This window comes from Tupaia chinensis, unplaced genomic scaffold (assembly GCF_000334495.1).
Source record: "Tupaia chinensis unplaced genomic scaffold, TupChi_1.0 Scaffold142854_1, whole genome shotgun sequence".
Lineage (NCBI taxonomy): Eukaryota > Metazoa > Chordata > Mammalia > Scandentia > Tupaiidae > Tupaia > Tupaia belangeri.
The window spans coordinates 565452-580518 of NW_006202699.1; the positions used below are offsets into that span (position 1 = coordinate 565452).

Consider the following 15067-nt stretch of genomic DNA (forward strand, 5'->3'; position numbering starts at 1 on the left):
AAGACACCACTGGGTGGACAATAAGAGTAGAGCAGCACCTCTGCAGAGCCAGGCCTAAGATGCAGGGCCCATGGCACAGCCGGGGCAAGGTGGAGGGCCGTCCTGTGTGGGGGCCAGGCTGCTGTCTCCAAGACTGCTGTAGACATGAGGGGTGGAAGATGGAGGCCCACTCAAGCTCACAGAGAAGCGCGAGGCAGCCACATGTAGATACCATGTTCATGTAGATGCCATGTAGAACCCAGGACAGGAGGTGAGTGAAGGTTCAAGTGCTTGAGCAGCTGCGATGGAGGTCATACAGGTGCATGGGAGCCATGCCCTGTCCTCAGGGCGACTCGTGACCTCAGCTTTGCACCTCTTCGGTCTTTCTTTGCTCACACTCGAGAATGTCTTCACTACAGTTCCAACCACAGTGAGTGAGGAGGCTGTCTACACCATAGGGAGCCATGCCACAGGGAGCAGGAGTGCAGATGTCCACTTCAAGGGGGTTTGGCATGGACTTCAAGACCCTGCAGACCTGAGCAGTGTGTGGGCAGTGTGCCCCAGGGGAACACCTGCTGTGGCATATCAGGGCCGTCCACTTGGGGACATGGTTGGCCCGCATGACAGGCCCTGAGGACAGTGAGGGGCCCCTGGAACGAAGCCGGCCACTGTGAACGGCAGGACTAGGGAGGCTGAGGTCTGGGTACAACGGCCTGGCCTGGGCTAGGTGGGCAGAGTTTGGTGTGGCTGCAGGGGTTGTTGGAGTAAGGAGCAGCCCACCATGTGGAGGGGACCATCTTATGAATGACACTCTTAGATTTGCTGGATCAGTGCGCTAATAGATTTTAGGGTTTTTACCACCTGTCAGTGACTCGCCTTTACTCCTGTACCCTAAGCCGATATTCCCCTCCAGCTTCTATTTGGTATGCCTCAGGGATGGGTTCACATCCACACAAGTAAATCAAAAGAAGAAATGCTAATGGAAACATGACATTTTAAATGAAGTTTAAATTAATTTATTTCTTTTATGAGAGAAAGAATAAGAGAGAAGCCCCCCAGCAGGCCCACCAGCTCAGCCAGGCTGAGTGCAGGCGTGTGTTCATCTCACTGCACACAGCCTCGAGATGTGAACCCACCACCTCCCCATGCGGGTTTGCCACCACGGAGCATCGCAGTAGGGCTGCACCCCCGTGTGGGCCCACAGATGGGAACTTTACATAACACCTATAGGCCCTTCCCACAGAGTATAAATTTTATTAAAAAGAAAAAAATAACTTTATAGAAGAAAAATCTAGCATATACCACCTTAATGAAATGGCCAAAGCAGACATTGTGATGGAGACAGATTAAGAAGACACCACTGGGTGGACAATAAGAGTAGAGCAGCACCTCTGCAGAGCCAGGCCTAAGATGCAGGGCCCATGGCACAGCCGGGGCAAGGTGGAGGGCCGTCCTGTGTGGGGGCCAGGCTGCTGTCTCCAAGACTGCTGTAGACATGAGGGGTGGAAGATGGAGGCCCACTCAAGCTCACAGAGACTTGAGAGACTGTGACGTGGGACATGTTTGGACCTGGGCCTTTTGCTGGTAAGGACTTTGTCAGGGCGTAGGGCCTGAGAGTTATCGTATTGGTGCTAATCTCTCCATTGCGATGGCTGTATTGTGGTTGTTTAGGAAAACATCTTTGTACAAAACACACATTAAAGTATGAGGCAGCCTGCTCTCAGTGGTCAGGAGAAAGTATTTGTACCACACCTACAACTTTTCTGTAAGTTTGATGTTTCAAAATGATAAAAAGAAAAAACTGCCAAGGCTCAAAAAGTCACGTGCACTGATGGGGAGACCAGCGGATACTGAGTGAGAGCTCCACACGAAGTCCAGCCGAAAGCCTGGCTCAGACTGAAACTCCGCCCCTAGAGCCACACCTTCCCACCAGCCGCATGGCCCTGGGGTCCCGCTGACCTCTGTCCTGTGTGTGAGTGCAGGGCATCCCGTGGGTGGGTGGCAAGGGCCTCCCCCCCCCCCAAGCCTATGTCCTCCCTGAAGACTGTCTGCCACCCACCCCGCCCTGTGCAGCCCTGCGTGGTCTGGGTTCCTGCCTGGTTCTACACTTGTCTCACTCCCAGTCTGGGGCAGGTGCAGGTGTGATCACACTCCACATGGGTGTTTCCAGCTTCCTGCACCTAGGGGCGGAGTTCCCTCAGCCAAGCCCCTACGGGATCACCCACCCTTCCCACAGATCTCAAGACTTTCCAAGCCACCAGTGAAAAAGGAGACCTCTCATTTTAGTTCCTCACTGTTACCATTCCTACGAGTACAGATGCCCTCCTAATTATGGCCTGAATAAGGGCTTTGATCAGTTCGGGATAGCTCCCAGTCAAGGGCACTTCAAAAATTGGAAAATTAAGGTGTGAGTTTATTTCAGCGCAAAACCTTTAGAAATCTCTGCACAGTTTTTCATTCCCAAGGCCTTCTCATATCATTTGACCCCTTAAAACAAGCATCGCTGCAGAGCACCAGGTGGCACCCCCATGGCTGCTCCCCCATGACCCTCGGGTGCTGCTTCCCCACAGCTGGACTTGAAGGCACAGGGACGTGGATGTAGGTGTGTTCAGCCATTTTACCCAGGTGTCTGCCACACAGCTGCAGGCCCAGAGGCTCAGCCGGGGTGGGCGGTGTGGTGGGGTGGAACTGGGAGCTCGGAGTGAGTCAGGTTCCAGGCACAGGGTTTGCTGCAGTGCAGCCTGACTACCGGCTTGGACCCGCCGCTGCACTGTGGGAACGACCTGGAGTTTGTGCATGTCCATTGGCACTCTCACTGCCAGGGACGCTCCTGAGCAGAGGTGGACAGCCTCAGCCAGCAGGAAATCTCTTACGGGCCTGGAGCGGTTCTTGAGCAGGTCCTGTGACCTCTGATCTCCTAGAGGCCTGAAGTGCTCCATGGGCCCTGTGCTGTGTAAACAGAACGGCTGCTTCCTGCTTGGTGCTCTGGATTAGAGGCCCTTGTGACAGGAACCTCTTGCAGTGGGGTAGCTGGCACCTGCACCCCATAAAAGCAGCCACCCCTCTCCCTCTTTTGTCTGGCCTGAGAGCAGCAGTCCACGTCGCCTGAAGGCTCTGCGTGAGGTGAGCTCAGCCCCCTCCCCGGTGGTGTCCAGTGCAACGTTGCAGAGGGTGAGGGCCTGCTAGCAGCCCTCAGGGGCTGGGCCGGCAAGGAGGTGGCCTCCCTGTGCCACTGGGAGGTGCTCCTTGGAATCGTGAACGTGGATGCAGGGGAAACTTGAAAACAGCCCACAGCTCACTGGTCCTTCGGCCAGGTCCATTCCCAACAGGGGCTGAGGGAACAGCTCCCGGGCGTGGGCAAGGGTCCCCATCACTGACCACGTCGGGCAGGTAGGCATGAGCCTGGACATGTCTGCTCACCTTCTCCCCCACATCTGAAGAGTCAGAAACTCCCTCTTTCCCGCACTGCCCAGCACCTTGACCTCACCCCGAGGGAAGGGCAGAGGCAGGTCAGGAAGTGGAGGATGCCGGGAACCTCCATGGAGTTTGGCGCTTTCCTGAGCCCTGTTGGGACCTGACCTGGCCCTCAGGCTCCTCCTTGCCCCAGACCCCTGACGGTGCCCTGTGGGTGGCCTCCCCTTCTGCAGGAGACGCCATGCTCATGCCGCTGTGCTCCGGGGCCCTCTCTCTGAGGGAAGGGCAGAGGCAGGTCAGGAAGTGGAGGATGCCGGGAACCTCCATGGAGTTTGGCGCTTTCCTGAGCCCTGTTGGGACCTGACCTGGCCCTCAGGCTCCTCCTTGCCCCAGACCCCTGACGGTGCCCTGTGGGTGGCCTCCCCTTCTGCAGGAGACGCCATGCTCATGCCGCTGTGCTCCGGGGCCCTCTCTCTCCTCCTGATGGTGGTCTCCGGCATCGTGTGTGATGTGCAAGAAGTCTGTGTTGGAAGCCCCGGGATACCTGGCACTCCTGGGTCCCATGGCTTGCCAGGCAGAGATGGGAGAGATGGTATTAAAGGAGACCCTGGGCCTCCAGGTATGGTGTCAGAGAGTCCACCTCGCCCATCACGCAGAGACCCATCTGTCCAGGGTTGTAGGCCGAGTCTAAGAGTCAGTTGGGTGGGACACATGGGAGTCTCTGGGGCCTTGGGCTGGAGCGTCCTGGGACTGGACCCTAACGAGCCCACAGAGATGGAGAGTCAGCACTGGAGAGGGGACCCTTACTCAGTCCCACCGGTGGTGGCAACAGGTCCCACCCATCCATGTCCCCTGCTCCCATAGGCCCAATGGGTCCCTCTGGAGGAATGCCAGGTCTTCCTGGGCGTGATGGGCTGACTGGAGCCCCTGGCATCGCTGGAGAACGTGGAGAGAAGGGGGAGCCCGGTGAGAGGGGCCTTCCAGGTGAGCTGGGTGGGCGGTGGGTGGTGTCAGCAGTTGAATGCCCTTGGTTAGCACCCGGCAGGGAGGATCCGGCCAGCACGCTGGTTCCCAGCGTGTGCTTGTCTGGGGCATGAGGTGGAAGGGGCGACTGGAGGTGTGTGAGCAACCCGGCCACAGTCCAGGCACTGACAGTGATGGGAGACAGGTGTGAGGTGTGGGAGGGCTGTCCCTGGGAGGCAGGGAGATGCTCGTGGGCTGAGGCCTGGGGGCTCAGAAGGTGTGGGGTGACGTGGATCAGAGGTCCGGGTGCATGGTGTGACCTGGAAACCCAGAGGGCGCACCTCCAAGCCCGAGCAGTAAGGAGAGAGAAAGGTCCGTGGAGGAGGGTCTGTGCCCAGAAGACAGAAAAACCCAGAGATGGGCAAATAGTCATTTAAAGGACAGAGCGGGGGCACGAGGTGGGGCCGCCTCTTCGGACAGGCGTGTAGGGCGTATGGGAACACCCTCGGGCAGTGTGTGTGGGTGACGGGAGGATGGAGTCCCAGGCTTGCACCTGGCAAAACTCTGGCTTGGTGGTGGAGGAAGGGCATCTTTGCTGACATGCCCCTCACCCTGGGTGGGCATCTCTCCAGGCCTTCCAGCTTATCTGGACGAAGAGCTCCAGACCACACTCAGTGAGCTCCAGCACCAAATCCTGCAGTTGATGGGAGGTAAGAGGGTCCTGAGACCTCTCAGGGCAGGGGTCTACCACACATTCCCCTTCCTCAGCATTGGCCTCCGGATCTGTGTGGACATGCAAGTTCGGGAGAAAGGGATGAGCTTTTCTTCCCTGAGGTCTTTGAATAGCCCAGAGACAGAACTGCACATGGATTTGCTCCTAATGGTCAAGCAGAGAAAAACAAATTTTCTGCCTTCCTTCTTTTCTTTCTTTCCTTTCTCCCTTCCTCTCTCTCTCTCTCTCTCTTTCTCTTTTTCTTTCTTTCCTCATTCTTTTCTGGGTACATACATGTGCCAGAGAGAGAGTGAGAGAGTGAGAAAGGAAGTGCCCCAGTCCCCTCCCCTCATCTCCCCTTTGCATCCAGATGTGGGCGTATGCACATGTACACCCAGTGTGTTCCCCTCATCTCCCCTTTGCATCCAGATGTGGGCGTATGCACATGTACACCCAGTGTGTTCCCCTCATCTCCCCTTTGCATCCAGATATGGGCGTATGCACATGTACACCCAGTGTGTTCCCCTCATCTCTCCTTTGCATCCAGATGTGGGCGTATGCACATGTACACCCAGTGTGTTCTTCAGCCCACTGAGCTGGGCAGCCGTGTGGAGTCCGTTCCCTCCCCAAAGGGTTTAACCACTGTAGGCAGGGTTGGCCCATCTGCCGATCTTGCTTTCTATTGAATCCTAGGAAATTGTAGTTTCTGGTAACAGTCATTATTAAATGGACAAGTGAATGAAAGGGTGAGAGAGTGTGAGAGGAATTTAGAAAACTAGGATGGGAAGAGGGAGAGAAGATGCAGAGAGGCAGAGATGAGAAGACTGGAGGGACCCCGAGGTGGGGAGGCAGACGTGGGGCAGAGGTTGACCCCTGATCAGGCTCTTCTGCTCTCAGTCCTCAGTTTGCAGGGGCTTGTGCTGGCCGTGGGAGAGAAGATCTTCTCCACCAATGGGCAGGCAGTCAGTTTCGATGCCATTAGAGAGCTGTGTGCCAGAGCAGGGGGCCAAGTCGCTGTTCCCAGGAGCCCCGAGGAGAACGAAGCCCTGGCCAGCATCGTGACGAAGCATAACATTTATGCCTACCTGGGCTTGGCTGAGGACCCCACTCCAGGAGACTTCCACTACCTGGACGGGGCTGCCGTGAACTACACCAACTGGTACCCAGGGGAGCCCCGGGGTCGAGGCAAAGAGCCATGTGTGGAGATGTACACCGACGGGCAGTGGAATGACAAGAACTGCCGACAGTACCGGCTGGCCATCTGTGAGTTCTGAGCAGGCTCAGGCCCTGCCTTGCCTCTGGCCTCCATCTAATAACCCACCTCACCCATGTCATTTTTCTTTTTCTTTTTAAATTACATTTAATCTCAGCATATCTTTACAACGTACACGATGGTTTTTTCCGGTCTGAGTATAACGCATATCAGTCACGTCAAATATATTACCATAAACGCTATCATCAGCAGATAACTTTCATTTTTGTGTCCGTTAAATTTTTTTTTTTCCCTGATTGCCTTTCTTGCCCTCTCCCACTACTCACCCCCTCCTACACTGTCTCTAGTATCCACAGTTGCTCTCCCTGCTTTCATACCTTCCAATCTTTCAGTTTCTGCTATGGAGTGGAGACATGCAGTAGATGTTAAGGGGGGACATACAGTGCCTCTCTTTTATTGTCTGGCTTGCTTTGCTCAACACTAAATCTTCCATGTTAGTCCACTTCGTCTCAACTGTCAGGGTCTCATTGCTTTTTATGACTGAGTAGTATTCCATATTATGTAAATGTTACATTTTTTTTTCAATCCATTCATCTGTTCTTGGACATTTGGGTTGATTGCGTGTCTTGGCAATTGTGAATAATGCTGCAATAAACATGGATGTGCAGTGTTTTCGTAACTGAGTAGTTTCCTGTTCTTTGAGTGGATACTAAGGAGTGGAAATGATGGGTCATATGGTCGTTTTGAGAAACCTCTGCATTGTTCTCCTCTGTGGTTGTACTAATTTACCTTTCCACCAACAGTGTAGGACGGGTCTCTTTTCACTGCAGCCTCACCAGCAGTTTTCATTCCTTATTTTTAAAATCTTAGCTATTCTTCTGGGGTTAACTGGTATCTTGTTGTGCTTTTGATTTGCATTTTCTTTATAAGACGTACTGAGCATTTTGTTTATTTATCTATTTACTTGTGATTTTCACATCACCAGGTCTGGGAAATGAACTTTGATTAGCCATGTGGGAGTCCAGTACAACCACCATGCCACCCGCCAGCCCCATTATAAGAGAAGTTCTTCACAGACCTAGAGAACACTGTCACAGAATTTGTCAGGAATCATAAAAGACCCTATATTTCCAAAGCAATCCTATGCAAGAAGAGTGGAGTGGGCAGCATCTCACTCCCTGACCCAAAATATATTACAAAGTTGTGATAATCAAAACAGCATGGTATTCACACAAGAACAGACATGTGAGCCAATGGAACAGAATAGAGACCTCAGAAATATCCCCAAAACATACAGCCAACTGATTTTTGACAAAGTATACCACTCAATACAATGAGAGAAGGAAAATCTCTTTAGCAAATGATTCTGGAAAAACTGGGTATTCACCTGCCGAGAGATAAACCTGGACTCCTATCTCTCACCATTAACAAAAATATACTCAAAGTAGATCATTGATCTAAGCCTAAGACCTCAAACAATAAAACTACTGGTGGAAAACACGGGAAACTCTGGGAGACATTGGGGAATAGGAAAAAAAGGGTAGAGGGAAAGACTTCTTAAATAAGACCCACAAAGCACAAGCAATAATCCACAAAATAGACAATAGGGTTACATCAGATTAGGAAGTTTCTGCACAGCAAAAGACACAGTAATTAATGTGAATTGACAACCCTCAGAATGGGAGAATATTTTTGTAAACTCTGCCAGTGATAAGGGACCGATAACCAGAATATATGGGGAACTCATGCAACCACATGACATGTGCACGCATGCGCCAATGCAACATCAGCCCATGTCCCTGGTGACTGGAGTGGCCTTCACCTCAGGCTGACAAACAAGTCCTGGGCATGTCTCCAGTGCTGCTGGGGGTGCTCTCCAGCATGGCATGGGAGGCCCTACAAGGTAGTGCCCCGGAGGCCTCCCCACTCCGCCTTCTCCCACATGTCCACCGCTACCGGTCAGCAGCTCCGATCTGCTAGAAGCACAGATTTCCCAGAGAGTTTCCTCAAGAGACATTTGACAAAGCACATGCTCGTGCACATGCATACACACATACACAGTTGTACACACACGCATACACACACACACACACACAAACCCATGTGGCCGTGCACTAGCACACACACATGCATGTGGGCGTGCACAAGCACACACCTCCACACCAGTTGCTCTGACTCGTTTACACCTCCGTGTTTCACTTATTGCAGGGCCAAGTTAGGAGAGTAAAGCCCTATAGCCCCAAACCACATCGTCCCTTCTGTCTCATCCTACGCATTTTTCACGTCTTTCTGGGTGTGTCACCGGGCTGGGCACCAGGGGGAAAGTATTCACAGACAACTTAAATCCGAGCTGAATGTGGGAGAAGGCGGAGTGGGGAGGCCTCCAGGGCACTACGTTGTAGGGCCTCCCATGCCATGCAGGAGAGCACCCCCAGCGGCACTGGAGACATGCCCAGGACTTGTTTGTCAGCCTGAGGTGAAGGCCACACCTGGTCACCAACTGTCCACTCTGCCCAGAGGACAGTTTGAGGAGAAATGGGATTAGTTCTTCCTTAAAACTTGTGTAGAATTCGGAGTGAAGCCATAGGAACCTGGACTCTTTATTCGAAGACTGTTACTGATTCAGTCTCATTGTTTGTCATTGGTCTGTCCAGCTTTCTATTTTCTCCTGGTTCAATTGTTTGTATTTTATAAACATATGTTTATATTTGTGAATGACAGAAATGATTTTTTCTTCACGATACACTTTTTGTATCTCAGTTGTCATCTTTTGGTAAGGACCAGAAGCCCCCACATGTTGTTGAAGCTACTTAATGACAGATGAGTCTCTGAATGTGTGACATGGACTTGGGCCTGAATGTGTTAGGGGAACACTTGCTACTTATTTTAGGTTTCAAAGAGCTACCATCTAACAAGGTAGAAAAGTTCCCTCTGTTTCCCAGTTAGATGATTTTTTGGCATTTCTTTAGGAATGTTAACATCAAGAGAATGTTTATTGTAACATGGCTGCTGAGCGGCCACTTCCTACTGAATACGTGGACTGAGCTGCTACCTCCTGCCCTAGTGAAAGTGCTGTTGAGCCAACTTCTGAAGATGAAGCTGTTTGAGAACTCCGCACATAACAGACAGGGAGGTAAAGGGATGGGAACTTCAGAAAAGAGAAGTCTCCGGTCTCCCACCAGATGGATAAAAAACAGAAACAGACAAAAGCAAATGTATATGGAGACTATCCTTCCAGAACCCCTTTAAATATGTGGAATAAATTTCAAGAATTGCATAAAAAGCATTCTGAACAGAAAACTTCAACCTCAAAATTTAGAGGAAGAAAAAGAAAGTGCTCCAGAAAAGATAAATTAAAAATAGAAAAGAGTCTCAGAGTGAAAAGTCCTCAAGTGAAACTAATGGAAAGAGCTTACACAGTATTTGAAGTCCATGACAGAACTGAACCTCCTGTTAGAAAGGAAAAATGTTGAAAAGTCAGGCATTGAAAAGAGGATAGACCAGGCTGTGGAAGAATGGAATACTGAGAAGGCTGAGGGACTCAGCAACCACCTAGTGGCTCGAGATGTTGGTGTAAAAATTGCCAAAGCAGTTGCCTGCCACAACTTTGTAAAAGTCAAAAAGGAGGATGAGATTCACGAGCTGCTCAGAAAAGAAGAAACTCGTGTGGGTGTTTGAAGTGAAGAAGAGAAGGGAAACCAAAAGCAACATGGGATACGTGCAGTTCACCAGAGTTCAAGACAGCTGTAGACTCACATGCTCGGTGTGCTGGGAAGTTACTCCTGCTTACGTTCAATATGTTGGGACCTGCATGGGACCTACAGCTGGAGGTTCCTGGCCTTCCCAGAGAACCGGCTCTTGAGAGGAGCTGCCCTTTGTCAGTGGCAAAGGGAGGGACCCCACAGCCAGCAGTGTGGGCTGAGGCAGCAGGTCCACACTGACATGTGGCCTCTTGTGTGAGCCGGTATTGCCTGCCCTTAGTACCAACATTCTCTCCAGAAAGGCAAGAGCAGGCCACTACCCACCCTTCACTAAGAGGGAACAGCTGCAAGCCTAGCAGCCACTCCATGACCCGGGAGGTGACGTATCTGAGAAAAAAACCAGAGATCGTAAAGGCATAACTATTTGTTTAGAATATGTTTTGAGTCAATGCTAGAAAGTTTGCTACTGCAGGGGTCCAGGAAGAAGATATAAGAAGAATTTTGAGGCCATGTCTAGTTTTAAGCACATACCTGCGTGGAGACTTAAAACTTGTCCTATTTCAAATTAGTTACTATGTTGACTTTTTTATGCAGAATCACCCTAGCATTCTGGGACATACCCTACTTAGCCCAACGGCTGATACCCTCCAACACTCTCACTACGTGCTGGCGCGCGCTTGTCTAACTCGGGCAACCCATCATCCTGCTTCATAGCTGTTACTGCCCTCCCCGATTTACAAACAAGAAGACAAAGGCATGTCGAGTTAAGAGTGATTTGCCGCCAAGTCACCAGCTAACTAATGCAGGAAGTCAGATTCCAGCGGTTGTCAATTACTATTAACTATGAACACATGTGTGGACTTCAACAGCTATTTTTTAAATCGTATTTTTGCATCTGTGTTTATAAATTATATCATTTAGGAGCTCGCTTCTTTGAATCTGTCCTTACTCGTTGTAATTCACACGTTTAGCTAATTACTTTAGCTCAGTGAGTTTTTGGATACAAGTTTTGCATGAGAGAGGAATTCTAGTTTTTCTAAAGATTTGGTAGAACTTGTCTTAAAACTATTTTGTTTTTGATGGGGAGATGGTTGATAATTTTGACTTTCATTTTCATATTTTATGGCCCACTTCTTGGGCCAATGTGAGTACTGTTAAATTCTCTTCTAATATTATTTTATCTAGTCTTTCAATGTATTGCTATTAAAATGAGTTGCTTGTAGTATAATTTTATAATGTCAATCCCATCTATATTAGTAAAAAATCCTTTCTTCCTTCTTGATTTGGCTTATTTCTAATGCCTTCTCTATTGATCATTGATATTGGGCCAGTCAGCTAATACAACTATACATTTCCACATGAGCTGCTTATGGTGACAAATACTTTCATTTCTTGCTTTGAGTTTCTAGCTGCCTGAGCTTGGGCTGGATGCAACAGAGCTGCCTGGACTCAGCTACCGACGCGGGAGTTAGTGACGACTGAGTCTCTGAATGTGTGCTGTAAACTTGACCCCGAGTGTGTAATGATGCACCTTTAAGACAGTTCCTGTCTGTTCTGCATCTTTAGTTATTCGGCTGTTAATGGCTCCCAGGGACATACTTTCCCAGTTGGGGAAGAAACACACAAAGTCAAGTTGATCTCCAAGCTCGCCTAATGCCTTCGCTCCCTTGTTCATGGCCACGTGACTGAACCAGCTGTCCGAGAGACTGGAGTGCTTATATCACACACTGGCAGAAACTCTGTGAGTGCTATGGCAAGGGACGGGGGTATTACCCATGAGCAGGAGGTTAAAAAAAAAAATCAAAAACTGTAATTCAAACTGCCACAATACAAATTTGCCAAATGAATACAAAGAACATTTTGTTTTGTTTTTAAGATTTTTGCCATAGGGTGTGTGCACTCACTGGAGAGAGAGTGGGAAAGTGGGAAGTCACTCCCAAAGGGGATGGCAATCCTTTCTCCTCTATGGATTTTGGGTACACGTATATACATTCCTGGTGCGTTTTTCAAGCTGCTGGGTCCAGGACTCGAACCATGCAGTCAGTCATGTGGAATCTGGTGCCTTAGCCCTGGCCTGCAAAGAATTAGTTTTTTATTTCATTGTTAGCTCTATATTTATTTTCTTATACTAGATCATTAATTTAATTATTTAACTTTTGTTTATTCCTTAATTATACCTTCTTTAAAAATCGATATTAGTTGCCTGCCCTGAGTGTTCACAGCCCTTGGAGGACTGTTTCTCAGGCTTGTTTTGGTCAGCTCTCGCTCTGCATGTTCTCCACCGTGTTTGGTAAATTTTACAAGGTGACATCAAATGTGCCTGAAAGCAAAGGTCCCTCATTGCTTTTGCGTCTCCACTGCGCACTAGGTTGTGATAAGCTGCGACACTTGAAACGTGACTTTTCATCTTGGTGTAAATCGTTAAAGACCCATGAATAGTAACAATATAACAATCAAGGCATGAGATCACCCAGCTCTGAGACAGACTTGTGCTTCCATTCGCAAGTGAGTCCTTTCCCCTGGTGGAACCAAGGCTTTCGTATTGGTCTCTGCTCATAGCTGACTTCACCCCCACCCTTCACTCTTTCTAAGCCTGTGATTCTACATAATCTCTCACTTCCAAACCCTGACTTCCTGGGAGGTCTACCATTTGTTGTACAGGTTGACTGTCTTTTGCCCTCTGAGCCTATGAGCCCTCCAAAGCTGTGTCAATGGCATCAGGAAATTCAGCCCTGAGAAGGGCCTTCTTTTTTGCTATAGGGTATATGCACTCGCTAGAGAGACGGAAAGCGAGAAATCACACCTCAAGAGGGACGGCCATATTGCAGTCTCTTCTCCTCCATTCTCCTCTTCGGATTTTAGGCAAGCACACACATGTGCCTAGCATGAGTTTCAAGCCATCGGGTCTGGGACTCGAACCATGGCCTAGCATATGGGAATCCAGTGACGTAAACACCATGCCATTTGCTGGTCCCAAGAAGAGCCTTCTTTGTAGAGCGGCCCCTCACAGTGTCTGGCAAGCTCCCTGTAGCAGCAGTAGGAGGACTGCTACTGCACAGGGGATGGCGATCCGAGCTCTCCAGAGCTAAGTGCCAATTATAAGAAAAACACTTGCACATCCATGTTCACTGCAGCACTATTCACAATTGCTAAGACACAGAACCAACTCAAATGTCCATGAACAGATGAATGGATTGAAAAAGCGTGGAACATATACACCACAGAATACTATTCAGCTGTAAAAAATAGACCCTGGCTTTTGACAGAAAGTGGACAAATATAGCAGATTCAGGGCTAAGTCAAGAAACCAGACAATGAAAGAGAGGCATTTGTATGTCCCTACTCAGTATATACTGAATGCTGGCACGCTGGCAGAAACCAAAAGATTGGAAGGTATAAAAGCAGGAAGTGCAACAATGACACTGGAGACAGTAGGGGAGGGGTTGGGAAATGGGGGAGGGTGAGAGGGAGGGAATCAAGGGGACTAAGAAAGCAAAATATTTAAGAGAGACGAAAAGAGAGAAATCTGTTCATTATAGTGTATATGGTAATGTCTTTAACTGGAATGATAAGCAGAGTACTCATGATGGGAAAATTTATGTGGTATGCTGTAATGATACACAGTGATTAAATGTATAAAATAATAATAATAAAAAACAGAGTCAGAGAAAGTCGAACGGATAAAACAAACCTCTCGATCTCTAGTTGTCTGGTGAGATAAAGTCTTCCAAAGAATTAGTTTGGAGAAAGCTAGGCATCGGAGGTCACAGCAGAGACTTGGGCCACTCGATTGGGCTCTGGTGACCAGGGCTGGACACCCCTGCAGAGCCAGGCTGGAGAAACCACGGGCTGTGAGGGATCTGCCCTGCTCGTGGCCTCCACTTCCCGTCTCCTGCTCTCCCCAGGTCCTTTCTGAGTCCTTCATTGCTTTTACACTCTTGTTGTAGGCAGGCACCGGAAGTGAATCGAACACAGCGTCTGCTCTGGGAAGTGGAGCGCAGGGCAGCGGGCATGGTTAACTGTAGCCAGGGGGTCAGGAGCTGCTCTGAGGATGTGTGCTGGAGCTCACAAGTCCTGTAAAGTGTGGCACGCATCAACTCTGTTCCAGGTTCTCCTCTAGGTAGGGAACAAGAACTCATGTTCTTAGAAAGTTCTTGTTCTAAACGGGTGGGGTGATTAACAGGTATGTGACCAAGGAAAACAAGGCAATTTTACATAGAGATAAGTAATAGACAGACACTTGGAATAGAGAATTATAATTCTGTGACAGAATTAATGAAATTAAAATCAAGCTGTTTTCTCCAGAGACAACATGTAAGGTGAGACTTGCATGACAGTGAACAGCTATGCAAAGATAGAATGAGTGTCTGGGCAGAGCGGACAGGTGGTGCGAACGCCTACATTCAGCTTGAATTTAAGTTGTCTTCAAGTGTTTTCCTCCTGGTGCCCAGCCCTGTGACACATCCCAAAAAGACATGACGAATGCGTTGGATGAGACAGGAAGAATGTTGCAGCTGTAGGGCTTTAATCTCCTAACTTGGCCCTGCAATAAGTAAAACATAGATGGAGGTGTGAATAGTCAGAGCAACTGGTGTGGAGGTGTGTGCATGTGCAAGCCCATATGCATGTGTGTGTGTGTGTGTGTGTGCATGCCCACAAGCATGTGTGTGTGTGTGCTTGCTCATGCCCAAATGCATGTATGTCTGAGCTTGTGCATGGCCACATGCATGTGTATGCGTGTGTGTGCAAGTGTGTGTGTGTGTATGCATGTGCACGAGCATGTACTTTGTCAAATGTCTCTTGAGGAAACTCTCCGGGAAATCTGTGCTTCTAGCAGATCGGAGCTGCTGACTGGTAGCGGTGGACATGTGGGAGAAGGCGGAGTGGGGAGGCCTCCGGGGCACTACCTTGTAGGGCCTCCCATGCCATGCTGGAGAGCACCCCCATCGGCACTGGAGACATGCCCAGGACTTGTTTGTCAGCCTGAGGTGAAGGTCACTCCAGTCACCAGGGACATGGGCTGACATTGCTTCGGCATCTGCTGGAGAGTGTGCAGGACAGGCCGCTCTGTCCTCTGGGCTTTGC

The 15067-nt window shown here is 49.6% G+C and overlaps 1 protein-coding gene and 1 pseudogene across 1 annotated transcript; both read left to right on the forward strand.

Annotated features, from left to right (window-relative positions):
• The first annotated feature begins 2729 nt into the window (after nt 1–2729).
• Nucleotides 2730–6356, forward strand: SFTPA1 (surfactant protein A1). The gene is made up of 5 exons (XM_006163748.3): nt 2730–3102; nt 3827–4012; nt 4258–4377; nt 4989–5066; nt 5966–6356. The coding sequence occupies exons 2-5, from the start codon at nt 3835–3837 to the stop codon at nt 6340–6342; spliced, it is 753 nt and encodes a 250-aa protein (XP_006163810.1). The 5' UTR covers nt 2730–3102; nt 3827–3834; the 3' UTR covers nt 6343–6356.
• Nucleotides 6357–9463: 3107 nt separating this feature from the next.
• Nucleotides 9464–10402, forward strand: LOC102502058 (protein FAM204A pseudogene; annotated as a pseudogene).
• The last annotated feature ends 4665 nt before the right edge of the window (nt 10403–15067 follow it).

Coding starts and splice junctions, on each gene's coding strand:
- SFTPA1 (XM_006163748.3), top strand. CDS start 3,835: ATGCTCATGCCGCTGTGCTCCGGGGCCCTCTCTCTCCTCCTGATGGTG. Junction 4,013..4,257: donor AGGAGACCCTGGGCCTCCAG/GTATGGTGTCAG, acceptor CTGCTCCCATAG/GCCCAATGGGTCCCTCTGGA. Junction 4,378..4,988: donor CGGTGAGAGGGGCCTTCCAG/GTGAGCTGGGTG, acceptor GCATCTCTCCAG/GCCTTCCAGCTTATCTGGAC.